The sequence below is a fragment of the Semicossyphus pulcher genome, unplaced genomic scaffold, assembly GCF_022749685.1.
Source record: "Semicossyphus pulcher isolate SPU_LCO1_2020_fin unplaced genomic scaffold, fSemPul1.0.p SCAF_1, whole genome shotgun sequence".
In the NCBI taxonomy this organism is placed as follows: Eukaryota; Metazoa; Chordata; class Actinopteri; order Labriformes; family Labridae; genus Semicossyphus; species Semicossyphus pulcher.
Window position 1 is genome coordinate 13,446,504 of NW_027211603.1, and position 22,531 is coordinate 13,469,034.

At 43.4% G+C, this 22,531-nt stretch overlaps 1 protein-coding gene across 1 annotated transcript; it reads right to left on the minus strand.

The window, feature by feature from the left end:
- Positions 1–233: 233 nt before the first annotated feature.
- Positions 234–22,038, minus strand: galns (galactosamine (N-acetyl)-6-sulfatase). The gene is made up of 14 exons (XM_069657879.1): positions 21,919–22,038; positions 21,541–21,664; positions 20,780–20,854; positions 20,533–20,635; positions 18,833–18,976; positions 17,980–18,046; positions 16,954–17,081; positions 16,698–16,837; positions 16,468–16,571; positions 13,091–13,233; positions 10,975–11,077; positions 6,445–6,566; positions 2,458–2,575; positions 234–853 (listed from the first exon to the last, which is right to left on the minus strand). Exons 1-14 carry the CDS (start codon positions 22,024–22,026, stop codon positions 767–769), a joined length of 1,566 nt encoding a protein of 521 aa, XP_069513980.1. The 5' UTR covers positions 22,027–22,038; the 3' UTR covers positions 234–766.
- Positions 22,039–22,531: the final 493 nt, after the last annotated feature.

The window sequence follows — 22,531 nt, forward strand, 5'->3', positions numbered from 1 at the left end:
AAGAAGAGGGCCTGTCAGGACGCCGTCAAACTGGATCAAAAGATTAATCTTATATATAAAACAGGGACTGAGGTGCACATATTCAGGATAATGTAAGTATTTCTATTACAGCACGATTAATAAAACAGCTGCAGCAGTGTCACTATGTATTAGACAACATAAACAATAAAGATAAGATAAATTAGATTTATTGTCATTGCACAAGTACAAATACTGAACAATGAAATGCAGCTTAGCATCCAACCAGAAGTGCATAAAAGCTTTAAAATGAGCAGTAACAGGCGTCTTCATATTGCACATGCAGCAGTGTAACAGTCCCTGAAGAGTTGTAATACAATGTCATAAAAATCACTTTGTAATGTAATCAACATGTTTTGCAGTTTGTTTAAGGGGACAGCATGAATCCCATAATCCAACATGGCACACTTTATTATTTAAGATATAACAGACATAAATACATTTCCCTTTTCTTTATCACTAAAATGAGATGAGACTAAAATCACTGTAAACAGGTAGATCATGTGTCGGCTCATTAAAATCACAACTGTAAAAGCTATTTGCATAATCAAAATATTTTTTTATACCAAGATAATTCCCCTAGTTTTACCCATCATCCTTCTCTTCAACATGGTACATAAACCGTTTTACAAAGAATTTAAAAAAACACTTCCTCTGAAATAAGAAGTTTGATTGTTGTTGTGCAGGCACATCTCCAGGTTTTCCTTCCTCTCCATCACGTCTGGCGTCTGGTGCAGCAGTTCTGCTCTCAGTGTGGCCAGTCGCACTTCATGGGCTTAGACTTTGGCACTTTGAGACACTTTCCTAGCTTCTCGCACCCAGCAGGAGCCCAGTTCTATAAAAGAGCAGCATCACAGTAATGTCAAGAATATGAAGTTATTAAAGATATTACAGGCATTTGTCTTGTAAGAGTTTAGCTGTTTGTCAGAGGGGGAAAGAGCACCAGGTCATTTTGTGTCCTGTCCTGTGCCATGAGGGTCTCGGGCTGTTAGATGGCCACAGTTTCCTGTCCTGTGTCTTTAATATTTGGTTCTTATCCTGTCCTATTATACCTAGATGCCTAATGGATGGGTACCTTTTCAAATTATGTAATAATAACATATTAAGCATATTTTTTTTTGTAAAACACTAATTGAGATGTTATTTTGAAGACCCATGTAATCCCACTAAATTTCAGTTGCTTCTTAGACACGTAGGTTAAAGTAACAATCTCGAAAATGTTAATTTATGTGCTCTTGAGCGCCTCCCACTGGTGATAATCAGTAATTACAAGAGCACTTTTCCCAATTCTGGTTGTAACGGTCCAAACTTTTGATTTTCCTCGCTGACGGTCGCTTTACTTTTTAGACTGTTTGCCTTCATCTGAGCGTCAAATTTGTTTCTTTGTCTTCGGATTTTCACTTACTTTTGAAGTTGTATCTGTAGTCATCGATCTTTTCTTTGTTTGTTCAGCCATAGTAGATTACTGTTTACTCGCAACACTTGCAGAGACCGGAAAAGTAGGCGCTTAGCTCCGCCTACTCTCTCTGGCAGACCAACCACTGCTGGGTGAAGGAAACGCGTCAATAACTGGGCACCGCTTGTGACTTCTTCTGCGAATGTCGCCACAGACACCCAGTCCATAAAAATACTATATACTGCAAATGCAAAGGCTTTCATCAGTCGGCCATAGGCTCCATCACCATTGTGTTAACTCATTCGGTGATAGGTAGTGACTTAAAAGACATTTATTTAAATGAAAAAGTTTGATTGTTACTTTAAAATAATGTAACTGCAATTTAAAGATATTGCTTGCTTGAGATATGAGAAATCAAATGTCAATAGATCCTAATTAGAATGACATGTAGACCATTATTTAAGCACATCACAGCTCCCTACTTTAACCCTACTTAAAATTGTGTTTACTTCTTTCACCACAAGGGGGCAGTGCAACGCCACAAATGAATCCACAGCTGTGTAATTCACAATCTCTGCTGCTTGAGGTGACAGTGCTACTGCTGTATTGAGCTGCTTTAGTTCATTTTAACAGACAGTGTTTTTTCACATAAGAGAGACAGGCAGACATTCAAAGAGGAGAGGCCCTGATTCAGGTCAGAACAAGATACACAAGCTGGGACGAGGGAGTTACAAATGTGCAAGTGAAACATTCTGAGGCTCTAAGTTGACCGAAAACAGAAATTGATGAAGATTGCTACTGAGAGACTTTTGTTATCTTTGTGTATCTTTTTATGTTTTAATCGATCAGATGTACAAGTGTGATGGAGAGAGCAGAGCGATATAAACACACAGTATCAGCTGAGTTTGGTCCACTGCCTCTGGATACAGTGGGAAATCAGTGAGCTGCTACGCACACTAATGTCTGTTTACAACATATATTGTTTTTCCAGATATTTCACTGATAAAGTAAAGATATATTTATTTATTATATGTAAATCTTACCATCACGGCAACGTCACACATGTTGAGCTGGGGATATCCTGGCACCAGTTCCTTCTTATGCTGCTCCACAACCGGGGAGATCCGGCTCAGCACGTCCTGGTACTCCTCAGTTGAAACACTGCCAAAGCACACACACACAAGACCGAAGGCTGAAACTAATAATTTGTGTCATTATCTTTGATATGACAACTTTGGACTAATAGATATGAAAAGACAAAAAGAGGTCCATCTCAACTTCTGACAGCCAATAAATCCTGTCATTTCAGACGCTACAACCAGAGGGCGTTTACAAAACTGCTTTACTTTGAATTAAACAGCTTAAAGATGACACTAAGTCTGAAATGTACAGGTTACACATATGTTATCTATACATACACACACACACACACACACACACACACACACACACACACACTTCCATATGTGTTTTTGTTCCCATTGATGAATAACCCACAAACAGTGTAAACACACAGTCGGTTTTCGTCTGAATTTGTTTTACTTTGAGTTGGGAGTCAGACATACAAGCACACACATAAACACACACACATGAACCTAATCCCTACAATTGTGCTTTTTGCGTGGATTGCACACAAGCTTTACTCATTATATCAGAAGGGGGACATGCTGTCAACAACAAAACACACACACACACACTAACACGCTGTCCACTCGTGCACCCTTTGGAAAGGCGCACTCAGCAGGGTGAACCATGTAACCCCTCTCCCATCCCCTGTCTCTCAATTACTGCTGTTGGACACCAGTGAGCCGAGCACCTCTGTGCATTATTATATTCAGTGTGTAAAACACAGGGGCCCCGAAGGCTTTCAAAGGAACGCTGCTCTCAATAGGACCTGTAGGGTTAATGGGCTGTGTGTGCACGCATGTGTGTGTGTGTGTGTTGGGGGAGTGGGCGTCTGGTGGCGTGACACACGGACAGACAAATATCAGCAGTGCAATTACACCCCTGATACACTCGCAGGCAGCACCTGTGCCAGCCTTCCATCCTCCCTCCGCCGCAGAGCCAGCCCTCTGATTGGCCCCCGGGGAACATGTGCATGTGTGTGAGGTGAAGTGTCAATTAGAGTAATAACCCCAGGCCCTGTCCAGCTCACACCCACCCTCCCTCTTAGATCTCCCACAGGGCAGCAAGGCTTCCTCCATCAGCCAGCACCTGCTCCTTTCCTCGATGCTCTCAGTCTTTACTTTGCCCTACAATTACTCGACTGGTAGTGAGTGCACTGGCTGCAATTAGTCTCTCTCCTGGTGTGCCACATTCGTCATAAGCTAACTATCCACGCTTTGTGACCCAAGCTGATAGAGGAAAACCAGATTACTCCCCTCGGTTAAAAATCACACATTCAGATTAAATTGCTTCGGCTATCTGGCATCACGAGTCGCGCTTTCGCCCGATCCCAATCAGCGAGAGGGATATTTCATTCCCCTGCTATCTGTGCCCACTGCTCGTGGTTGTGATTCATTTTGTGATAAGTGATGAAGCGACTTAATAAGAAGCAAATGTAAGGGAGGTTTATCAGAGTGCTTTAAGCATCCAGTTTCTCCGTACAACTCTGCAAGCAAAGCATGCATGTGCTGAGAAAATGCAGAAAGTTTACATTGTTTTGTCGATGCGCCGAGAATCTTACAGTGCAGACCTCTAAATCAAAAACTAATAATATCATTTGTTTATGCCCCCTCTGCAAACAAATAATAAAAAGGCCACAGTCAGCACAGCTCATTATCATGATTATAACCCTTAGCCTACTGGTGTACAGGCAAATTCTGGAATAATAAGCAGCCTGTATGCAAATCCAGCCTTTTGATTTATAATGTATGGCACCCAAGGGGGACGGGGGCATTGCTCAGGTGTGTCACCACTCTGATTACTGATTCATAACACTATTGCTGGAACACACACGCACACACACACACAGACAAACACACAGTAGCAGAAGGTGGGGGAATTGAGGAGACAATCAAATACATCTGTCCTGCCTGCCCCTCCCCTCCACCATCCTTCTCCACCCGGGTGGAAATTGAGCACTTCAGTAAGGACTATTGATTGGGGACACAAGAGGCTGGTGGCAGGCAGCAGATGAGGCCACACCGTGCGGCGCTGCCTGCAGTGTGAGGGCTGGGACTACACTCTGGATGACCGGGGGGGCTCTGGGGATGTGAGCGGTGGTGGGTGGTGAGGAAAGTAGGATGTGTTAACCTCAGGGCCCGGGGTCACAGAGGTGGAGGGAGAAGTGGAAGGCAGGGAAAGGCTGTGAACCAATGGGGATCCAAACTCACTGAGTGAGGTGGAGGCAGACCTGGGTGGGTCTGTGTTCTTTCCTGGACCACCTTTACAGGCCTTTTCATCCTCCGACTCCAATCAAATTTGTCGAAAACTACGGAAACAATCTGTATTTTTGTTCCCAACTCTCTCCTAAATTTCAAAATAATAACCCGTACTGTTTTCCTGTGATTGTGTTTATGTGTGTGCGCTATTTGCTTTATCACAGGCTGCGACAGTAGTGAAGGTATGTGTGCAGACAGGCCCTACATCATCTTAAGTGGCTCTTTAGGTGCAGACAGAGATTAATGACAGCCAGGCAGCCAGTCCAGCTGGGGGAGCGAGGAGCACACGGACAAAATGCACACATACACACGTGTACACACACACATACACACACACACACTTTACAAGGATGGAGGAGACTGGTCCCAGAGGATGCAGAGGGACAGCAGCTGAGTGGTGAGAAGTGAGGAGAGGAGAGAAGTAACAAGAAAAAAGAGACAAAAGTTTGGAGAGGAGGAGGGATTAAAGAGGATAGAAGAGGAGCAGTGCATGAACAGAGAAGAGGTCGTGCAGATGGGTGTCCAGGGGGTGACCTTAAAGACGAACTCAGTGACCCAACTGAAGACAAAGTGTGTCATTTTGATTCTTGTGCACTCAGCACAAGGCTGCGTATTGATCGCTTTTTTAATTCTTCCAATGGAATAGCAAGGCTAAAAAGGTGAGCAATTGAAAAACAACATAAATGTTTTATCATCCAATCTCACTCCAGAACTGAAGGAGCTCGAGGAGGCAGGAGGCAAAGAGGAGACGAGCACAGAGAGAAATACGAGAGGAAGAGCTGCAGAAGGCAGAAAGGAAAAGGTCAATCCAGGAGGTTTCATAGCAGCGGGGAGCCGGAGCGAACACAAAGGAAAATTCTCTCATCAAAGCGATTTAGAGATGATCTAAATGTATTAGTTATGGTGTCAGCCTGCGAGAAGTATCACAGAAACATTCTGCATCGACTGTAAAAGAGGACGCTCGTCTATCTTTGCATCCATATTTAGTCATAGTTTTAGTTCAGCCTTGGCAGCCTGTGTCCTCTGGCGTCACTCTCTCCTCTGGGCGATTCTTAACTCTCCGGCAGAGACACGCAAAACTCCATTAAACAGCACTCGCTCTCGATTTAGACCCGAACAATTTATCTTGCAATTTTAACCTGCAGCGGTGCACTGGAGGGCTCGGGTCCAGATAGCGATCTTTAAGGAGCTGTTTGCAATCACAAAGAGGAGGGTGTAATCAGGCGCGCTCTGGCTGAGCGGATCAATCCTTCGCCTTCTTTTTCATGCCACTGAATCAGCATTGATCTCATACACAGACTGTGCTAGCAACAGGCAAACTGCCTTCCTATTTACACCACTCACTCTACAGTTCATTTTCTAACACCTCTTCACCTGGTCCTGGCTGACTGCCCTCTTCTGCTGCTTTACTTTTCTTCCCCTCTTCTCCCTATTTGAAATTAGTTGTAAGAATTTGTAATTTAAGATCTTTTTTTTGGCTTTTGCCTTTATTTGATAGGACAGCTGAAGTGAGACAGGAAATGTGGGGAACAGAGAGTGCGGGATGACATGCACCAAATGATCACAGACTGGGAGTCCAACCTGCGATCAGTGCGTCGAGGACTGCAGCATGGGGCACCTGCTCTAAGTTTTTGTCAGAGAACTAACCTGATTGGGTACTTTTCTCCAGGATCCCGTCCCAGGTGGAAAATGAGTGGCTGCATTGTGTGCTCTGTCTGCTTGTGAGTAGTCACATTAGGGATCTCTTGACCTACACAGAAGTTGATGCCCTGGCAGAGAAAAGACACAAAAAGACACAAACCGTTTTTTACTTCAACAGGTTCATATTAATGTGAATATATTTTGGCACATAATGATGTCAACAAACGGAGGCAGAAAAGTCGAGGGCTCTAAGTTTGATTTATCGAAGCACACTTCTAATCCAACATCAGTTTAGAGCCTTCGTCGTGTTATTGACCTATCCTGGATTGCTGGAGAGTAAGATCTTTGTATATGCATACTGATGTCACTGAAGGAGAGTAGGGATTAGATTTGTGGCTGATAATAAAGGTATCATTTTGTTAGACATTTAGACATTCACACATTTAAAGTTGTAATCTTGAAGATCTCAGTTCTGTTCTCTTTGGTGGCAGCTATGGTGATAAACGGTAATTGCAGGAGCACACTTCCCAGATATCCAGACAGTGTTGCATGTGTAGCGTCCACGCTCCGGTAGTAACTCTTGATTTTCCTCGCTGACACTCGCTTTCCTTTTTAGACTGTTTGCCTTCATCTGAGTGTTGAATTTGTTTCTTTTTCTTTGGATTTTCACTTATTTTTGAAGTTGTATCTGTAGTCATCGATCTTTTCTTTGTTTGTTCAGCCATAGTAGATTACTGTCTTACTCGCAACATTTACAGAAACCGGAAATGCATCCGCATAGCTCCACCTACCCTCTCTGGCAGACCAACCACTGCTGGGTGATAGAAAACACGTCACTAACTGGGCGCAGCTTGGGATTTACCATGAAAGTCGCCACAGACACCCAGTCTGTAATACTGCAAATGCAAAGGCTTTAATCAGTGGGCCATCGGCTCAATCACCATTTGGCGATAGATAGTGACTTGACAGACATTTGCATGAAAATCTTCAAGATTGTTACTTTAAGGAGAAAACAAATGGACCAGCTCAATGGATCAGATAGGAGGGTTTGTATCTCTGTGTTTCAAATGTATATGATATTATTCTACATGGATTATTTTTTTCATTGTTAAACCACTGAGAACACTTCACCATTCAGCCAAGTCCCATGTGACCCAGACATCTGTATATACGCTGGAATAAGACGAATGGCCAACATAGGAAAGCATAGAACAGCCGTTACAGCTCAAACAATCATCGATTTCAGTCCAACGATTTGGAAAAAGGAATATGCTTTTTCTCTTTATGCACCACATAAGTAAAATGTAAGTGAAAAATGAAATGAAAAGTCCTTTCATCTTCCTCTCTCTGATACTTGATTTTATTTTGCTAATCATCGTGACTTTCTTTTTAACTTCCTGTTGTGTTGTTCCTTGGTGTGTCCAGTTTGGTCATGTTCGATGGTGTAACATTTAAGTTGAGACACATGTAGATAAGAACATTTCATTTTGTGTTTTTTACAATGTAGAATTTTAAAATTGTACTGAAGTCAGCGGACGTTCAAATTTAAGCTGTTAGCCGCCTGCAAGTCTGATCTCCGTGTGTACTCTTGTTAGTATGACCGATATCCACTCTGTCCTGTAGTCCATTGTGTTATTTATGCAGCTACTGTCGGTGCATCACAGAGAGGTTCAAGTAACAAGAAAAATAAAGGACTTTCTATCCTTGAGCTGCCTTCCCCTTCATCTCTCCACGCCTCTGCTCCTGCTCCCTGACTCCATTCTCATGAGGCTGGCAGCGACCGCAGCCTGATTGAGTCACTCACACTCTTCCAGAACCCCCCTGGAGATTTGCCCCCTTCTTCATACACACACACACACACACTAACACACACTTTTTGATGAGCACAACTAATATTGAGAAAGCATTCATCTGAAAGGCCCTGTTGCTGCCCCCCCTCTGAGACCGCTCAACAGAGCACCTCAAAATACATATAGAAGAGAGAGAAAGAGAGAAGGATAGATCCCCCCAACCCCCCCCCCCCCCCGCCCCGCCCTGCAGAGCCTCCTCTCATCCAGTCTTGTCCTGTCGTTTGAAGCCAACAGCTTAGAAATGCAGAAAAGAATGAGAAAAAAAAAAACTCATCCCAGAGGAGCAGCCAGTGACGCCTGCTGTGTGTATCTCTCTGACTCTGTCTCTTGTACCAAAGACAGAACAGCAAGAAGTCCATATCTCCCCTGACATTAATGCTATGGATACAACCAGGCTGCTTTCAAAGTGGAGCAGAGGAGTCGCTATTACAAGATAAGGTGCAGGAGCACCTGGGGGGGCGGGGAGGAAAATGATGGTGTCTATTTTGATTTATTGGAAATTCTTGAAAGAGAACAATCACTTTATGTTGATTCTGGCTCAAAGCTCCTGTGAGGAGTTTTTCGCTGGTTATGAAACAGACTGAAATTAATTCTGATGACTCTATATGAGCTACAAAAGCAAACCAGACCATCAGCGACAACATTGACTATTTCTATATAGTTATTTTTAATGCCTGAAACTGCTGATGGGTGGTGTCAGAGGAAGCGTGCATGCTGACATTTTACAACTATTTAAAGTGAGCAATACATATGACTGTTAAAGAAAGCAGGATGAGATTTTTTGTTAACAAGACTAGGTCAAACCCTAGTATGTGTCTGACCACATCAGGTCAATGTGCGCTTTTGTGGGCAATGTGTTACAAGGACTGTCCTTATGAGGCTGATGACAACGTGTTTGAAAGCAGGTGCGCACTGCGGACATAGGTGAGGACAGCGGACGAGTAGTGGAGGAGCAGCCCCGCCTACTCCCCGAACAAAGTATCGAGAGCCGTATAAACAGAGAGTCGCGTCAGTGGAGGTCCAATATGCTCCACGATCCGCCATTGCAATGTCGCAACTCTCTCTCTGTACGGCTGTGAAAGTACCGTCACTCACTAAAAATGTGCTGTAAATAAATCGTCTTTGTACTTCTATATCTGTTTTCAGTTTCTGCAAAGAAAATTGGTGCTAAAACTGTTACAATAAGTAACTAGAGAAGGACTAACAGCAGTCTGGGAAACAAGTCATCTTCCACTTTCATTCCCTGCCTGGTCATGTATTCAACTAGGTTAAAAAAGCTATTACGCCTGCCACAGAGCTCCTAATGTAGCTTAGGTTACTCAGCAATCCAGATACAAAGGAGCCACAGTCACGACAAACTGTATTTCGCAATATTAACATCAGCACTCTGCCTCGAGAGAGTTTGATGAGAACCATTTAAGCCTGTGAAATTTCTCATTTTCCTCATGGCTGAGCTGCATGAACGCAGCCAGAACAGAGCGACACGTCTCTCAGCTATTAACCTGTAATTTCGTTCTTCTTCATAGACACACATCTTCCCTTGTTTATGTTTTCACCATGGGCCAAGAAACTCAAATTATATTCTTAAGTGTTTATTTAGTGGGGGTTTTTTTTAGGTTTGATTGTGAATTTCTGCTGCAAGACGAGTTCAAATGAAGCTTATTAATGGATTTTAAGGGTCAAAATAGTCTGGAAATGATCAATAATCAATGTTATTCCTACCACAGAAGGCTTAAATAAAGACCTGAAAACATATTTTCCATCTAAAAGGTAATTTTCAGAATATTTCATGCATAGTCTGACTGTGTGAAACAGCTCAATTTGAGCTTATAAGTCACTTTATTCACATTAAATGCACTATGGGTAACGAGAGATGGTCAGTTTATAGATGCAGCCATATGCTATGAAGCATAAAGGGGATTTAACTTGTAGGAGCTCCATAAAACACACAGACACGCACGTATATTTGAACATCACATACATGTTCATGTTTTCTCTTGTCCTCTCTCTCTTTCTCATGTACACGCACACACATACACACCAATCGATAGGCAACTCACAGGCAATCAGACGCCATTATTTGTGAAGTTCCACTTCAGTTCACATGAGTTGATAAAGGAGGCTGCTATTGATTCAGCAGCCCTGAAGGAGAGAGCAATTTAAGCGACCGATGGGGCATAAAACAAACTGGATCACAGGGAAAGCAGAGCCACGCAGGGAGGACAGGCGGACATGTTTTTGTGGACAGAGAGACAGAAGGGCCGCACCATCCTGCTTCTTAAGTGTCAGATTTCACATCTCTCCTCATGCATTTAATCAGAATAGAGTTGATGTAATTACGACAGAGAGATACTGCTGGCATCTCTCTTCTTTTAGAGCCCCGTGATGCCGAAAGAACGAGTGTACAGCAGGAAATGTCGGTATGTAAATGGGGAGGAAGAAATCTCCACTGGAGTTAGAACAAACAAGTCAAGCGGCTGATGAATGATGTAAGTTCGTGATGTGGGGGCTCTTCATTAATATTCATTACGCGCTGATGTACACAGCAGTCAACTGATGAGCCATTTTCAAGATAACACCAACAGTGAAAGTGTTTGTGTGTTTGAGTTAGATTAGAGAGACAAAGAGGGAGGATGTGGCAGCGCGGAACAAGAGCAGAGTCGCTGTGTTTAAAAGGCAGTGTTACCGTGTTGAACTGCTTCCATGAGTTGCTCCAGGTCCAGTAGTGAGCCTTGTATTGTCCCAGCCTCACAGCCATCAGCTCATTGCCTCGGTAAAAGAAGATGGGCCTGTGGAAGAAGTGGAAGAAATGTGACTTACATTTGTTTCTTCCCAGGTGACACGCTCACACTTGTGGGATGGGTGATAGGCGGGATAGATCGAGAGATAGATTGAGAGAAAAGAATGAAATGTAATAAATTAATCCAATCATTTCATTGAGACTGAAATAGCCTACGAGTCCATCTATGTAACTACCTTCCTACCTTTGCACAACCAGCCCATGTACGCACTAAACATGAGCAAAGTCTTCAGTCCTCAGGCGAGAGCTAGCAAAAGTTGCTAAAGAAAGGCAGAGAAAGTACGTTTTTACAATGTTAGTGATGACATCGACGCACTGCGTTCCTTCTCCCCAACGCTGTCTGAGGAATCATCCTGCACCGCAAGTGAGGCAGAGAACATCCATGTGTTTGGGGAGAGTGTCTTTCTGGGATTAAATATTTTATTATTCAAATACTTTTGAAAACAAAATCTTGCATTCTCTGGCTGTTTATTTTTCACAGATGCCTATCCCAGCTTTAAAGTTACTATTTTTGCTCATTCTCACAATGTATTCACCTAAAAATCATCTAAAATTTGGAAACTTATCCATCCATTATCTATATCACTTATCCTGTTCAGGGTCGCAGAGGGGGCTGGGCCTATCCCAGCTGTCTGAGCGAGAGGTCGCCAGTCAATCACAGGGCTGACACATAGAGACAGACAACCTTTCACGCTCACATTCACAACTACAGCCAATTTAGAGTCACCAGTCAACCTAACGAGCATGTCTTTGGACTGTGGAAGGAAGACTATCGGAGGGAACCTACGCATGCACGGGGAGAACATGTAAACTCCACACAGAAAGGTCCTCTTTGTCCTAACTGGGATTCGAACCATGAACCTGCTGGCGACTGCACCACCCTTCCCCAAATATACCCCTTTCCCATGTAAATGTAACGTGTTGACACATGTTTTTCAGACCCTAGAAGATTTGCTTATACATGCTGATTGTCTCTTTTCCCATTGCCAGTGGAGTATACTCCTGTCGGTCTCTTTTCTGCTGCGTCACTGTCTGACATCACAAACGCGCCCGAAACAGGGTTAGTAAACAGTGAAGATGTTACGGTGGTTAGGTCTTTATTGTATCTATTACTCATTCAGTCTATTCCTCAAACATGGCGCTGACAAATTTGGGACGATGTTCGTGCGTTGCTCGGACGGAGACGGGCAGAATTTGTAGCTGAGATGACAAGGAGTCGCAGAAGTTACCGATGGAGCATAGAGTCATGCGGGAGAGGGGGGAGGAGATTAGTGTGTCCGCACGGGTTTTGTGTTCCCATCAATGCCGATCAGAGCCGAGGCGATAATTACCCGGGTCTGAATGCTGATTGTAACCTTTCCCATTAAGCAAAAAAGCTGGGTTTTTTTGGACCAGTGGGAAAGCGGCTTTATATGAAACGAGTCTACAGCCATAGTAGTTGCTCTGTGAGGTTCTGCTCAGCAGCGCCTTAAGCTACATTCTAACATCACAGTAACATGCTAACCTTTAACGTGCTAACATGCTGATGTTTAAGAGGTTTGTTTATAATCTTTGACTAATGTGTTATTAACTATTAATTTGATAATATGTGTTGTATGTTGTACATTTTGCAATTTAATGGTGATAAATGAAAAGTTTTACTGATGGAAAAAGTCATGGGATCGTGCAAGTTGAAACAAATCATCCTAATAGAGACATGAAGTCATAAAAAATAACGGTCTTATCCATCCAAATGTTTTACTCAAAACCACAAATGGCGACCTCATCATGGAACAAGAGAAAAAGTCTTTACCGGCTGGGAAACATGAAAGTCTTTACAAAGTTTCACAGCACTCCTTCCTGAAGTTGTTAAGATTGTTCAGACTGAACCAAAGTGCTGGACCAACTAATCTTGGAACATGCCACGTGCATGTTTTCACTGCTCACTTACACTGCTCTCCCGCTCAGGGGTGTAATCACACACCTAAAATGGGATTCTGTAACAGCCGGTGTGTGAACTCACCTGTTCTGAAGCTTCTGTGAGCCATTCAGCAGGACAGGAGTCAGGTCCAGTCCGTCAAGGGTTCTGTCATCAGGAGGACTGATGCCGGCCAGAGCCAGACTGGTGGTGAACAGGTCCATCACGTTGGCCAACTGGAAACTTATCTGCGAAAGGACGGAGACATTTAAACACACATTCACTCCCTGCAGAATGAGACGCTATTTCACACAACCTGTGAGAAGTGATTAGAGAAAGTGAAGAGCTATGAAGAAATTAGGACTGGCAAAGTGTCCTCTCGGTGATTAGAACACTAATTGGTCCTTGGCAGGTGCGTGCTACACACACAGACACACACTTTTTCCTAGCAAAATCTCTGCATCATTTTGCTCCACGATTTGTTGCTACTGGTGGGTAGTTGGTTGGCATAGTTCACATGAGTTCACAACGATTGAATGCAGCAGGAATACCACGAACTTGCTCTTTTTATGCCGTATTTCTGTATGAATGTAAACAAGGTAACAATGCACAGTCATGATAGGACGTTTGTATGTGCGGTTCTGTGTACATATGTAGGAAATAGGTGCATTTCTTCAGTCTCCTCTCTAATCTCTGCTTCCAGGTTGTTCTATAAAAAAACTCCAAAATGCCTCTCGTTCTAAATGAGATTTTTTAGCGGGGGAAAGCAAAAAGGAGGAGCGGAGGAAAAGAGGAGAGGAAGTAGGGAAAGGACAAGGCCCGGGCAAGCAGGCGGCTGGAGCTGGAGCGAGCTGGTGTTTTATCTCCTTCTCCCAGTCCCAGTGAAAAGCTTTATTTTATTTATAAACTTTGAACTATTTTCAGATAAAATGCCATTTTTTCGCTGTCATCCTTGATCTTCCGTTCCATTCTCTCCTGAGCGAGCCTTAGAGGGAGACGGCACGCTCACAATCAGATAGCGCTATCAGGCCTCTGCAGCTGCACCGCCATGTGCCGCTGTGCTCCTATCGGCAGCCAGCACGCATACACACACACACACACACACACTCACACACATACACACAAGCTCTTCCTAAGCACTGAAATGAATTCCCTTTTCTTCTGTATCCACAGAACTAGCCACAGAAAAGGCTTTGCAATGCATTCCATGATCTATCTGCACATCCAGACACTCTCTCGCACACACACACAAACACTAACAGATTTAGACCATCACTTCATTTTTTTTTAAGGCCCCCTCACACAGACACACACAAACCACTAAATAAGACAGGACAAAAGGACACAAGAGGAAGCAAAACTGACATTTAGTTGGTAATAACTTGCGGGAGCAAAACTTTCCCACTCAGACTTCTGCCCTCTTTTCACAGTCGTCACTGAACTTCATTCTCCCTTCACCCTTTGTTCTCTCCTTTCTTTCGACTGACTCATCACTCTCTATTAATGTCACATTCTCTTTCCCTCCTTTCCTCTCATTTCTTTCTTTGTTGTGAGTGCTGATGTTGGTTATCTGAGGAGGCAGTGCTTCCATCCCTGTCTCTGCCACTCTGCCTGTGTGTCTGCCGCCTGATAAAACCCAACAAAAGGGATTGTGACGCTCGACAACATTGTGGGGCAGACAAACCCCCACCCTGCCCAGCTCCCCATCTTTGTTCCTACAGCCACCAACCACCCCTCATCACCATGCTTGCCCCTCGCCCCCCTGCAGCACCGGGAGAATGCTGAATGTGCACCTGCTTCAGCATGCAACCACGCTCCTTCATTCCTGCACACCTTCTATCTGCCGGACTGTTTCACAACTTCCTGCGCGTTCACACGTAAAATTCGTAGTTTCATCACGCAGACAACGGACTTTTGGTCTGCTTAAGGTATGTTGAAACACAGGCTCAAGTTATCTTTCTATCACCAGTCCCTTACAAAACTTGTCTCCTCATCTTTACATTGTAAAGAAGCATCAGTTGCTAGAATACGCCTGCAGAAATCCCTCTATAACAAAGGCTTGAATGCCTGTTTGTTGTCTCGAAGAGCTTATGGACTTTCAATGCACAGATCAACAGAGATTTCAGAAGAATACAAACAAGTGAGGGGGGCGACCCCGTGTATGGTCTGTCCCCCCCTCCCAAGCAGCATAGAGATAAATCCAGAGCTGGAGAGTACAGTAGCTCCAACAATGCAGCTTTGTCATCACAACCCCAGAGAGCTTCAGGGAGGATCTATTGACCCTCGGTCTCACAGCTGCACATGGAAATACAGACACACATGTAGGTGTTTTATGACGTTCTGCAGTGGTAGAGCTGAGAGAGATCTGTGCAACACAAACCTCATCCAACATACGTATAAAAAGCATGCATATACACGTAGAATCAAACAAAAAGGACACATGTATACACAGACACACTGGTCAATTATAATGTGTTGCAGGTGCAGCAAAGCCTCCTGGCAGCGTGGCAGTGCCAAAGTCTTTAGCACTCCTCTTCCTCCTTTTCTCTTTTCTACACCAGGCACCTCTTTTTTTTTTTACTTCTTCCTTGCTTCCTTCCCTGTGCCCCCCTCCTCTCCATCCATCCTCCACCCCTCCGTTCCTTTATCCTGAGCGCCTGGCATATTCAGATACTGAAGTCCTCATTACAGCTCAATCCAACCTCAGCAAACACACAAACAGATTAGCCGCTTAAGACGCTCCCAATCCCCCTCTCCCTCGCTGCTCCGCTGTGCTATCAGGCCCCAGCACACCCCTGTGAGATGAGCCAGGGGCAAGGCTTACTGCCGACTGCAGCCTCCGCTCGCTCCTCCACCAAATCCCTCTGCGTCACAGCCCCGTGTCACAGCTGCCCCTAATACAATTAAAAGTCATTTGCAGAACGCACAGGCTTAGAGGATCACGGTGTGGGTGGGGGGTTAAATTGGGGAGGGGGTGCGAGGAAAAAAGAGAGAGAGAGAGTTTGGGGTGCTAATTCCAGCCAAAAGTATTTGAGGAAACAGAGGAATAAGCGCCCACACGCTTCGTGGCCGCAATCAGTTTATCTTTGCTGTGTGGGGAGTTCAATCACTCGACAGAAGTTAGTGGAGATTATCTGGTTACAGCGACAGCAGATCAGAGTGTGCGCATGTAAAGTGGAAAATGATACACAAATGAAACAAAAAAGCAACAATCGTTCAAAAGAGAGGATTAGCGCAATAATTATTCCTTCACTTTCAACCTGCTTTACAGTCCTGTGTGGTGCCGGGAGCTTTACAGAGAACGTGTCGGCTCCTGGTACCTGTTGATAGGCTGAACATCAGGGAGCAACAATGCTCAGAAGAAAGGAAAAACACTGGCTCTGGATTTAACTCTTGCTTGCAGGGATTATGATGTTGATCATCAATGATTGTTTTTGGAGGTTTAACTTAGCAAAAGCTTTAAATCACAGGGGTATTCTCACCGTGCCCTCTTTGATGTGTCCAGGCCACCAGGCAATGCCAGGCTCCCTCATGCCCCCTTCAAAGGTGGTCTGCTTCCCGCAGAGGAACGGCCCGTTGCTGCCACCTGAGGAGTCAGAAGCACAAGATCACACAGGTGTCTTTGAATTCAACCACACACACAGGATAGAAAATGAGAAAGACTAAGACGGATCAAGAAAAAAGTGTGTGTGTGTGCATTTGAAGTGCCTACTTTGGCCTGGGCCAGACGACACAGCCGCTCCATTATCAGAGGTGAAGAAGACAAAGGTATTTTTTGCCACACCAAGACTCTTCAGCCCCGACAAGATCAGACCAACGCTGTCGTCTAGCTCCATCACTGCATCTCCATACCTACAGAACACAGACAATAACAGCTTGTACCATTCCCCGTGAGAAAAACATCTCAACCGTTTGCATCTGCTGGATTGTGTGTTGATAACGGAGCCGGTCAGGAGCATGTACTGTACCGGCCTCGCTGGCTCTTCCCTAAGAAGCGTTTGGAGGCATAGACAGGGGCGTGAGTGGCATCGGGAGCCCAATAGAGGAAGAAGGGCTGCTGGGCCTCAGTCTGACGTTGGATGAATTCAAGAGCTTCCTGTAGAGGTGGGAGGTGTGAGAGAGTTACAACACTGTCAGTGCAGATGTCAAAAGACTTGAGTATGAAGTAAACTTAGTTTCTAGTTTATTGGGTGAGGACAGCGGACGAGCAGCGGAGGAGCAGCCCCGCCTACTCCCCGAACAAAGTATCCAGAGCTGTATAGACAGAGAGTCGCGTCAGTGGAGGTCCATGAGCCACCTTTGCGATGCTACGACTCTCTCTGTCTGTATGGCTCTGAAAGTACTGTCACTCACTCACTCAGTCAGTCAGTCACATACAGACCCGTTTGTAGGGCTGCCCCGGCGGTCAGCCAAAAATATAATTAAGTTTACTTTGAAGAGTAATTTATATACTGAGAAATTTCTTACAGATTGTATGTTTTAGGAAAGTGCACACCTTAAACCTAGCACGGCTAGTTCAAATGACCTCACTTTAAGTAATGGATAGAAGACTGAACTGTGATACAGTTTTTTTTGCAAAGGCAACAAAAAATGTTGGCTGTGTTGGCGTGAGATTACGTCAGGAGTCCTAATGTAAGAACCACAGGAGAACCAAGGTCCCAATTGTGGGGAACATTGTCATGCATGTTCGCACATACAATTTATCTCTCACAAGCACATCTTAGGAAGTGAGCAGCAGAGATAATCAAGACGAGTGTGCGCAAACGTTGACAGTCGACTTCTGCTGGTGAAACGCTCAACAATGATCAAAGGCCAAAATCTGGCTCACTGTATTTTTAATATCTTCATTAACGGATTTATGATTTGGGGCTTTAATGTTCAACACTCCGAAAGTTGATTTATTTAACGAATTGCTTTACAAAAGGACACTCTGAAACTAGACTGCTGTTGCTTTGACACGGTTAAATCCTGTGATATAGGGAGCATTAGGTTACCTTCGTGTAGAGCTGTGTGAGGTTGGACTCTCCTGTCTTCTTGTCAATACTGAACTCCTCATAGTATCTGGAAAACATGATTCATGAAACAAAGCTTCATTATCAGTTCACACTTATCGTCCTTTCTGAATACCAGCTGAGGCTACAACATAACATTTCCCGGTTGCATATTCAACTACCTGAAATGATTCATGCAATGAGACCTGCTCGTATTATCAGGGCCTTCAATCTGCCTGTAAACTGAAAGAACAACTGCAGACGATTCTATCAAAACAATAGATTTCAGCTCATTCCCCTCTTGTGGCATTTGTTTGCAGATTTCGGTGAAAGGCGTATTTGGGAAGTCTCAGGCGAGCTGAGCAGAGGGAACTGTTATGAGGCGTTGCTGAAGCGTGGCGCGGCGAGCAGAGAAGCACTGACAGGCATCTCTCTTTCCTACGCTTCACTTCCTCCAGGTGTCTTCGCACACAGCCAACGCAACCTGCCGTCTCTGGAGGGCGTGTGTGTGTCTGTGTGTATACGTGTCTATGCGTGTGTGTATGTCTGTCCAGGGCCCAGGTATGCAGCGCTGATTAAACCCACGGCTAAGCGAAAAACACGCCCGGCTGCTAGTTCCAATGACCCTGAATACACATATGGCTGTTTTGGGGAAAACAAATGGGCGGAAAATGGAAAACACAAGCACAGCTGGTACAGAGAAGAAGAAGAAGGAGGGGAGACACTCAGCTCATCCAGAGGAGCAGCCAGCCAAAGTATTCCACTGAGTCATGAAGGGAGAAGGATTTTATAGATTTTTAGCCTTTTTTTTTCTGTCCGCTATCATGTATATGTGAGTGCTGGTGTGTGATAGTACCTGCCAACCATCTCAGAGTTGTTGTAGACAGGGATGTTTGGTTCGCTGCGGTCGTTGTAGGGGCCAAAGTGGCAGTTTGGTGCACCAAACCATTCATCAAAACCTTTCTCCAGTGGAAGGTACTGAGGTCTGTGGCCCAGATGCCTGCAGTGACAAACAATCAATGTGACTACAGGATTATTCTACAGGTTTAAACTCATAACATTACCACAAATTATACCTACTTTGCTTTTATAGACCATTTCTAAAAACACAACAATATTATTTTGATTTCTGTTGATTTTAGTATGTTTACAGTGTCAGTGTTCTCCATTCACTTCAGTAATGTATTTAAATGAACTTGCAGCGGCTTGAAATATTTAGATAGGTAGTTGATCTTTACAGGAAAGTTATGCGTTGGGTAAACTCCATTTACAGTTTCTACATAGAAATGTACAATCTGTAGGCAGGGACGTGGATTTCCGGGAAGGTAAGTGTTCTGTTTGAACTGCGCTTGTATTCTGAGGAATATTGACCAATGACATTTCAGCAAGCTGCGGTGTGTGCAGGACAAGCAGTCCGTGAGGAGAGCAAAACCAGGCGGAACATAATCCGCCGCAATCACATCTCGGCTCCTATCAGCGTCATCTGACGATGATTTAGCTTCTCATTAATCTCTATAAACAGACATCTGCAGTAAGTTCAGCTAACAATCTGCTCTAGATCTAAAATTCAACTTGACATAAATTCCCTCGACGCTGTGTCACAAAAGCCGTTCAGCGTTCAGATTTTCCGACTTCCTCGAAGGAATCAGATCGATCGGACCTCCGTTCAACAAACGAGCATTTTAAGTTTTCTTCTCCTCTTGAGGACAGACCTGACAAAACTTGCATTTTTACGTCTTACAAATCTGCATCATGTTGTTGACATTTCGGCGAAGGTAAGACCCATAAATAACAAGTTAATCACAAGAAAACTTTTTCTCTTTCTGTAACAATGCAGCACGTGGAAAAGGAAGTCTTGACGAGCAGTCGATTATCGCTTACTGCCTGGCACGTTCACTTGTGTCCCCAGAGGCTGTATCGTCTCAGACTATAGCTGATGGGATCTGAGATTGTGCGTTGGGTAATAACATTTAAACATTTTAGAGATAAGAATGTACGCACTTCTGAAGCAAAAAGGGGAAGGTGTTGTGCAAATCATGAAACAGCCACTAGTTTATTGCATCAAGGTGAAGTTTTGAGCTCAGCTGCTCTTCATCACATTCAGTTCCTATGTATTTATTTCAAAATGTTAAAAGTAAGCATTCCTGGGTACATTACTAAAGAGCAAAAACAAAAGGCACATAATATTGTGTGTGACAAATGAGCCCTCTCTAACAAGTTTCAAATTGAAAGGAATTCAAATCAATAAATACCTCAGGGAAAGGAAAAAAGGCATAGAAAAATATATTATCAGATTATTGTAAACAATAACTTGGAGAGCTTTTCGACATATAAGCTATTTATTACATATTTATAAAAATCTATCTACTCTCGTACACACGCAGGGCACGGGCCTGTCCATCAGGAGTAACTCAGGGTTAGTCATCTTGCTCAAGAACACTTCAGTATGTGAACAAGCTCAACTTCCTGAGCCACAGCCGCCATCAGCAGTCAACACCACCTCTTAAACTTCTGCACCTTTAAAAAACTGGGATTATAGAAACATAAAGAGCTCACCACTTTCCAACTATCTTGCTGACGTAGCCCTGTTTTTTCAGCATCTGGGGTATCACAATCTCATCCCTCGGAATTCCTCCCACTATCTCCTGCGGTGTGTATGCTGTAAAAAGGTTAAAAAATAGTGTCATAAACCCTCCATGAATTTACTGCACAATGTAAATTCTTAACTAAGTAATGAGAAAACCTGCAAGAAATTGTTTGCAGCTGGATTATTAGCATTGTAAAGATATAAGTAAGAGTTTACAGTTTCTGGCGTGGGCATTAGTCGTGTAGAAGCCGTTTCTGATAGGCAGCCTCCCGGTGAGAAGTGAAGCTCTGGCTGTTTTAAAGGAAAATTACAGGGGGGAAAAAAGTCATTAGGATGTCTGCAAGTTGGTGTTCCACATGAATTTTTACAAGCAAACAAATAAAGTCAAGTGTATTCGTGTCTTTTTTTCTGGCATCAGTACCACATACATTAATTTAATACATTACATACATGACTTATTGTTGTTTTCAGAACACATATGGCTTGCTCTGGCATCAGTTCTTCGGTTGTTATGTGTGCATCATTAACTGCTGATATCAGTAACAATTTAATGAACTTTTTGGGAATATAATAAATTAATTAATTTACATTAATCTCTGCTATCAGCTGAAAAACTGTACATCTAAATTTCAAGGTAGTCATGCTGAAAAGCAGCTTGTATACCGAGCATTTCTAAAAATGTATCTGCAGGGTTTTTATTCCTATTCAAGAACAAAAAAGCAAACAAACTCTGAATCCACCAAAAAAATATCAAACTGGGAATTAAAACTCTCACTACAGTGGAGTTACAGTACCTGCTTTTCTGCACAAAATTGGTTCTGTATGAGGTCAATTATGTTTATTTTTCCATTAATCGCCTACATTTTATATGATTTTTGCATGAAAACAGAAGGCTGCAACTGTGAATTAATCGAACATCTTGAGGAAGAGGAACTGCTGGTTCAGGTTGTGTTTTACAACCTTTTAAGCTGACTCACATGGGGAACACAGTGGGTTAGCAGTGTAGAAATTTGGTAAGAGCATGCCCTGAGCAGCCATGGCATCCAGCTTGGGGGTTTCTTTAGACGGCTGCCCAAACACCCCCAAGTCCCCCCAACCCATCTGAAAAGCAAAGGGAAAAGAATTTGGACCCTGTTAACAAGTCATGCCTATACAAACAGGGAGCAAGCACTGACATTCAATGAGATGTTAAATGATGGGCTGTGCTCCGCCAGAACCCACAGAAACAGAAAAAGCACACACGGTGAAGTAAAGAGGAAAGTAATAGTTAGGGCTGTCAAACTCATTGATCTAACAGAGCTGTGAAACTTAACAAGAAATCAGAGAAAACAGAGAAAACAGGGGAAATAACTTACGTCATCCATCAGCATGATGATAATGTTTGGAGATGAAACTTTTGATGGCTTCTCTGTCCAAGAATAACATATTACTCCACATAAAAGAGCCAGAGTTAAAGAAAACATCCCTCGCCTTGCCATTGCTGTAAGTTAGTCATATGAGCATCAACTTCGAGGAAGTGCTTTTGTTTATCTTCGTGCGGTTCTTCAGCGCAACCCTTGCGCATACACAGTTGAGCAATTGTTTTGAGCTGAGCAGTTCAATTATTTAATATTTCAAATTAATTTCAGTTTTATTGAGTTTTTTTTACGTTTAAGTATTCATATGGTAGCATTATAAATTCGCAATAAATAGTTAAACTGTAAATAAAAACCGCAAAAGTATTACTATTACTAGTGTGGTGCGTTCATGGACTCCGGATCTATGTTTGATTATCAATTCAAAAATGGCCGAAAATAACATTAAAAATTCACCATGTTACAAAGCATTTTGCTGATTAAGATTTAATACTTATAGTATAAATAAACAACTCAGGTAAAACACACGGTTTCTTAACTATATATTAAAATCAGGTATGCCTCGGTGTACCCACTTTTCCAACAACATTGAACGAACCACATCACGTGACAG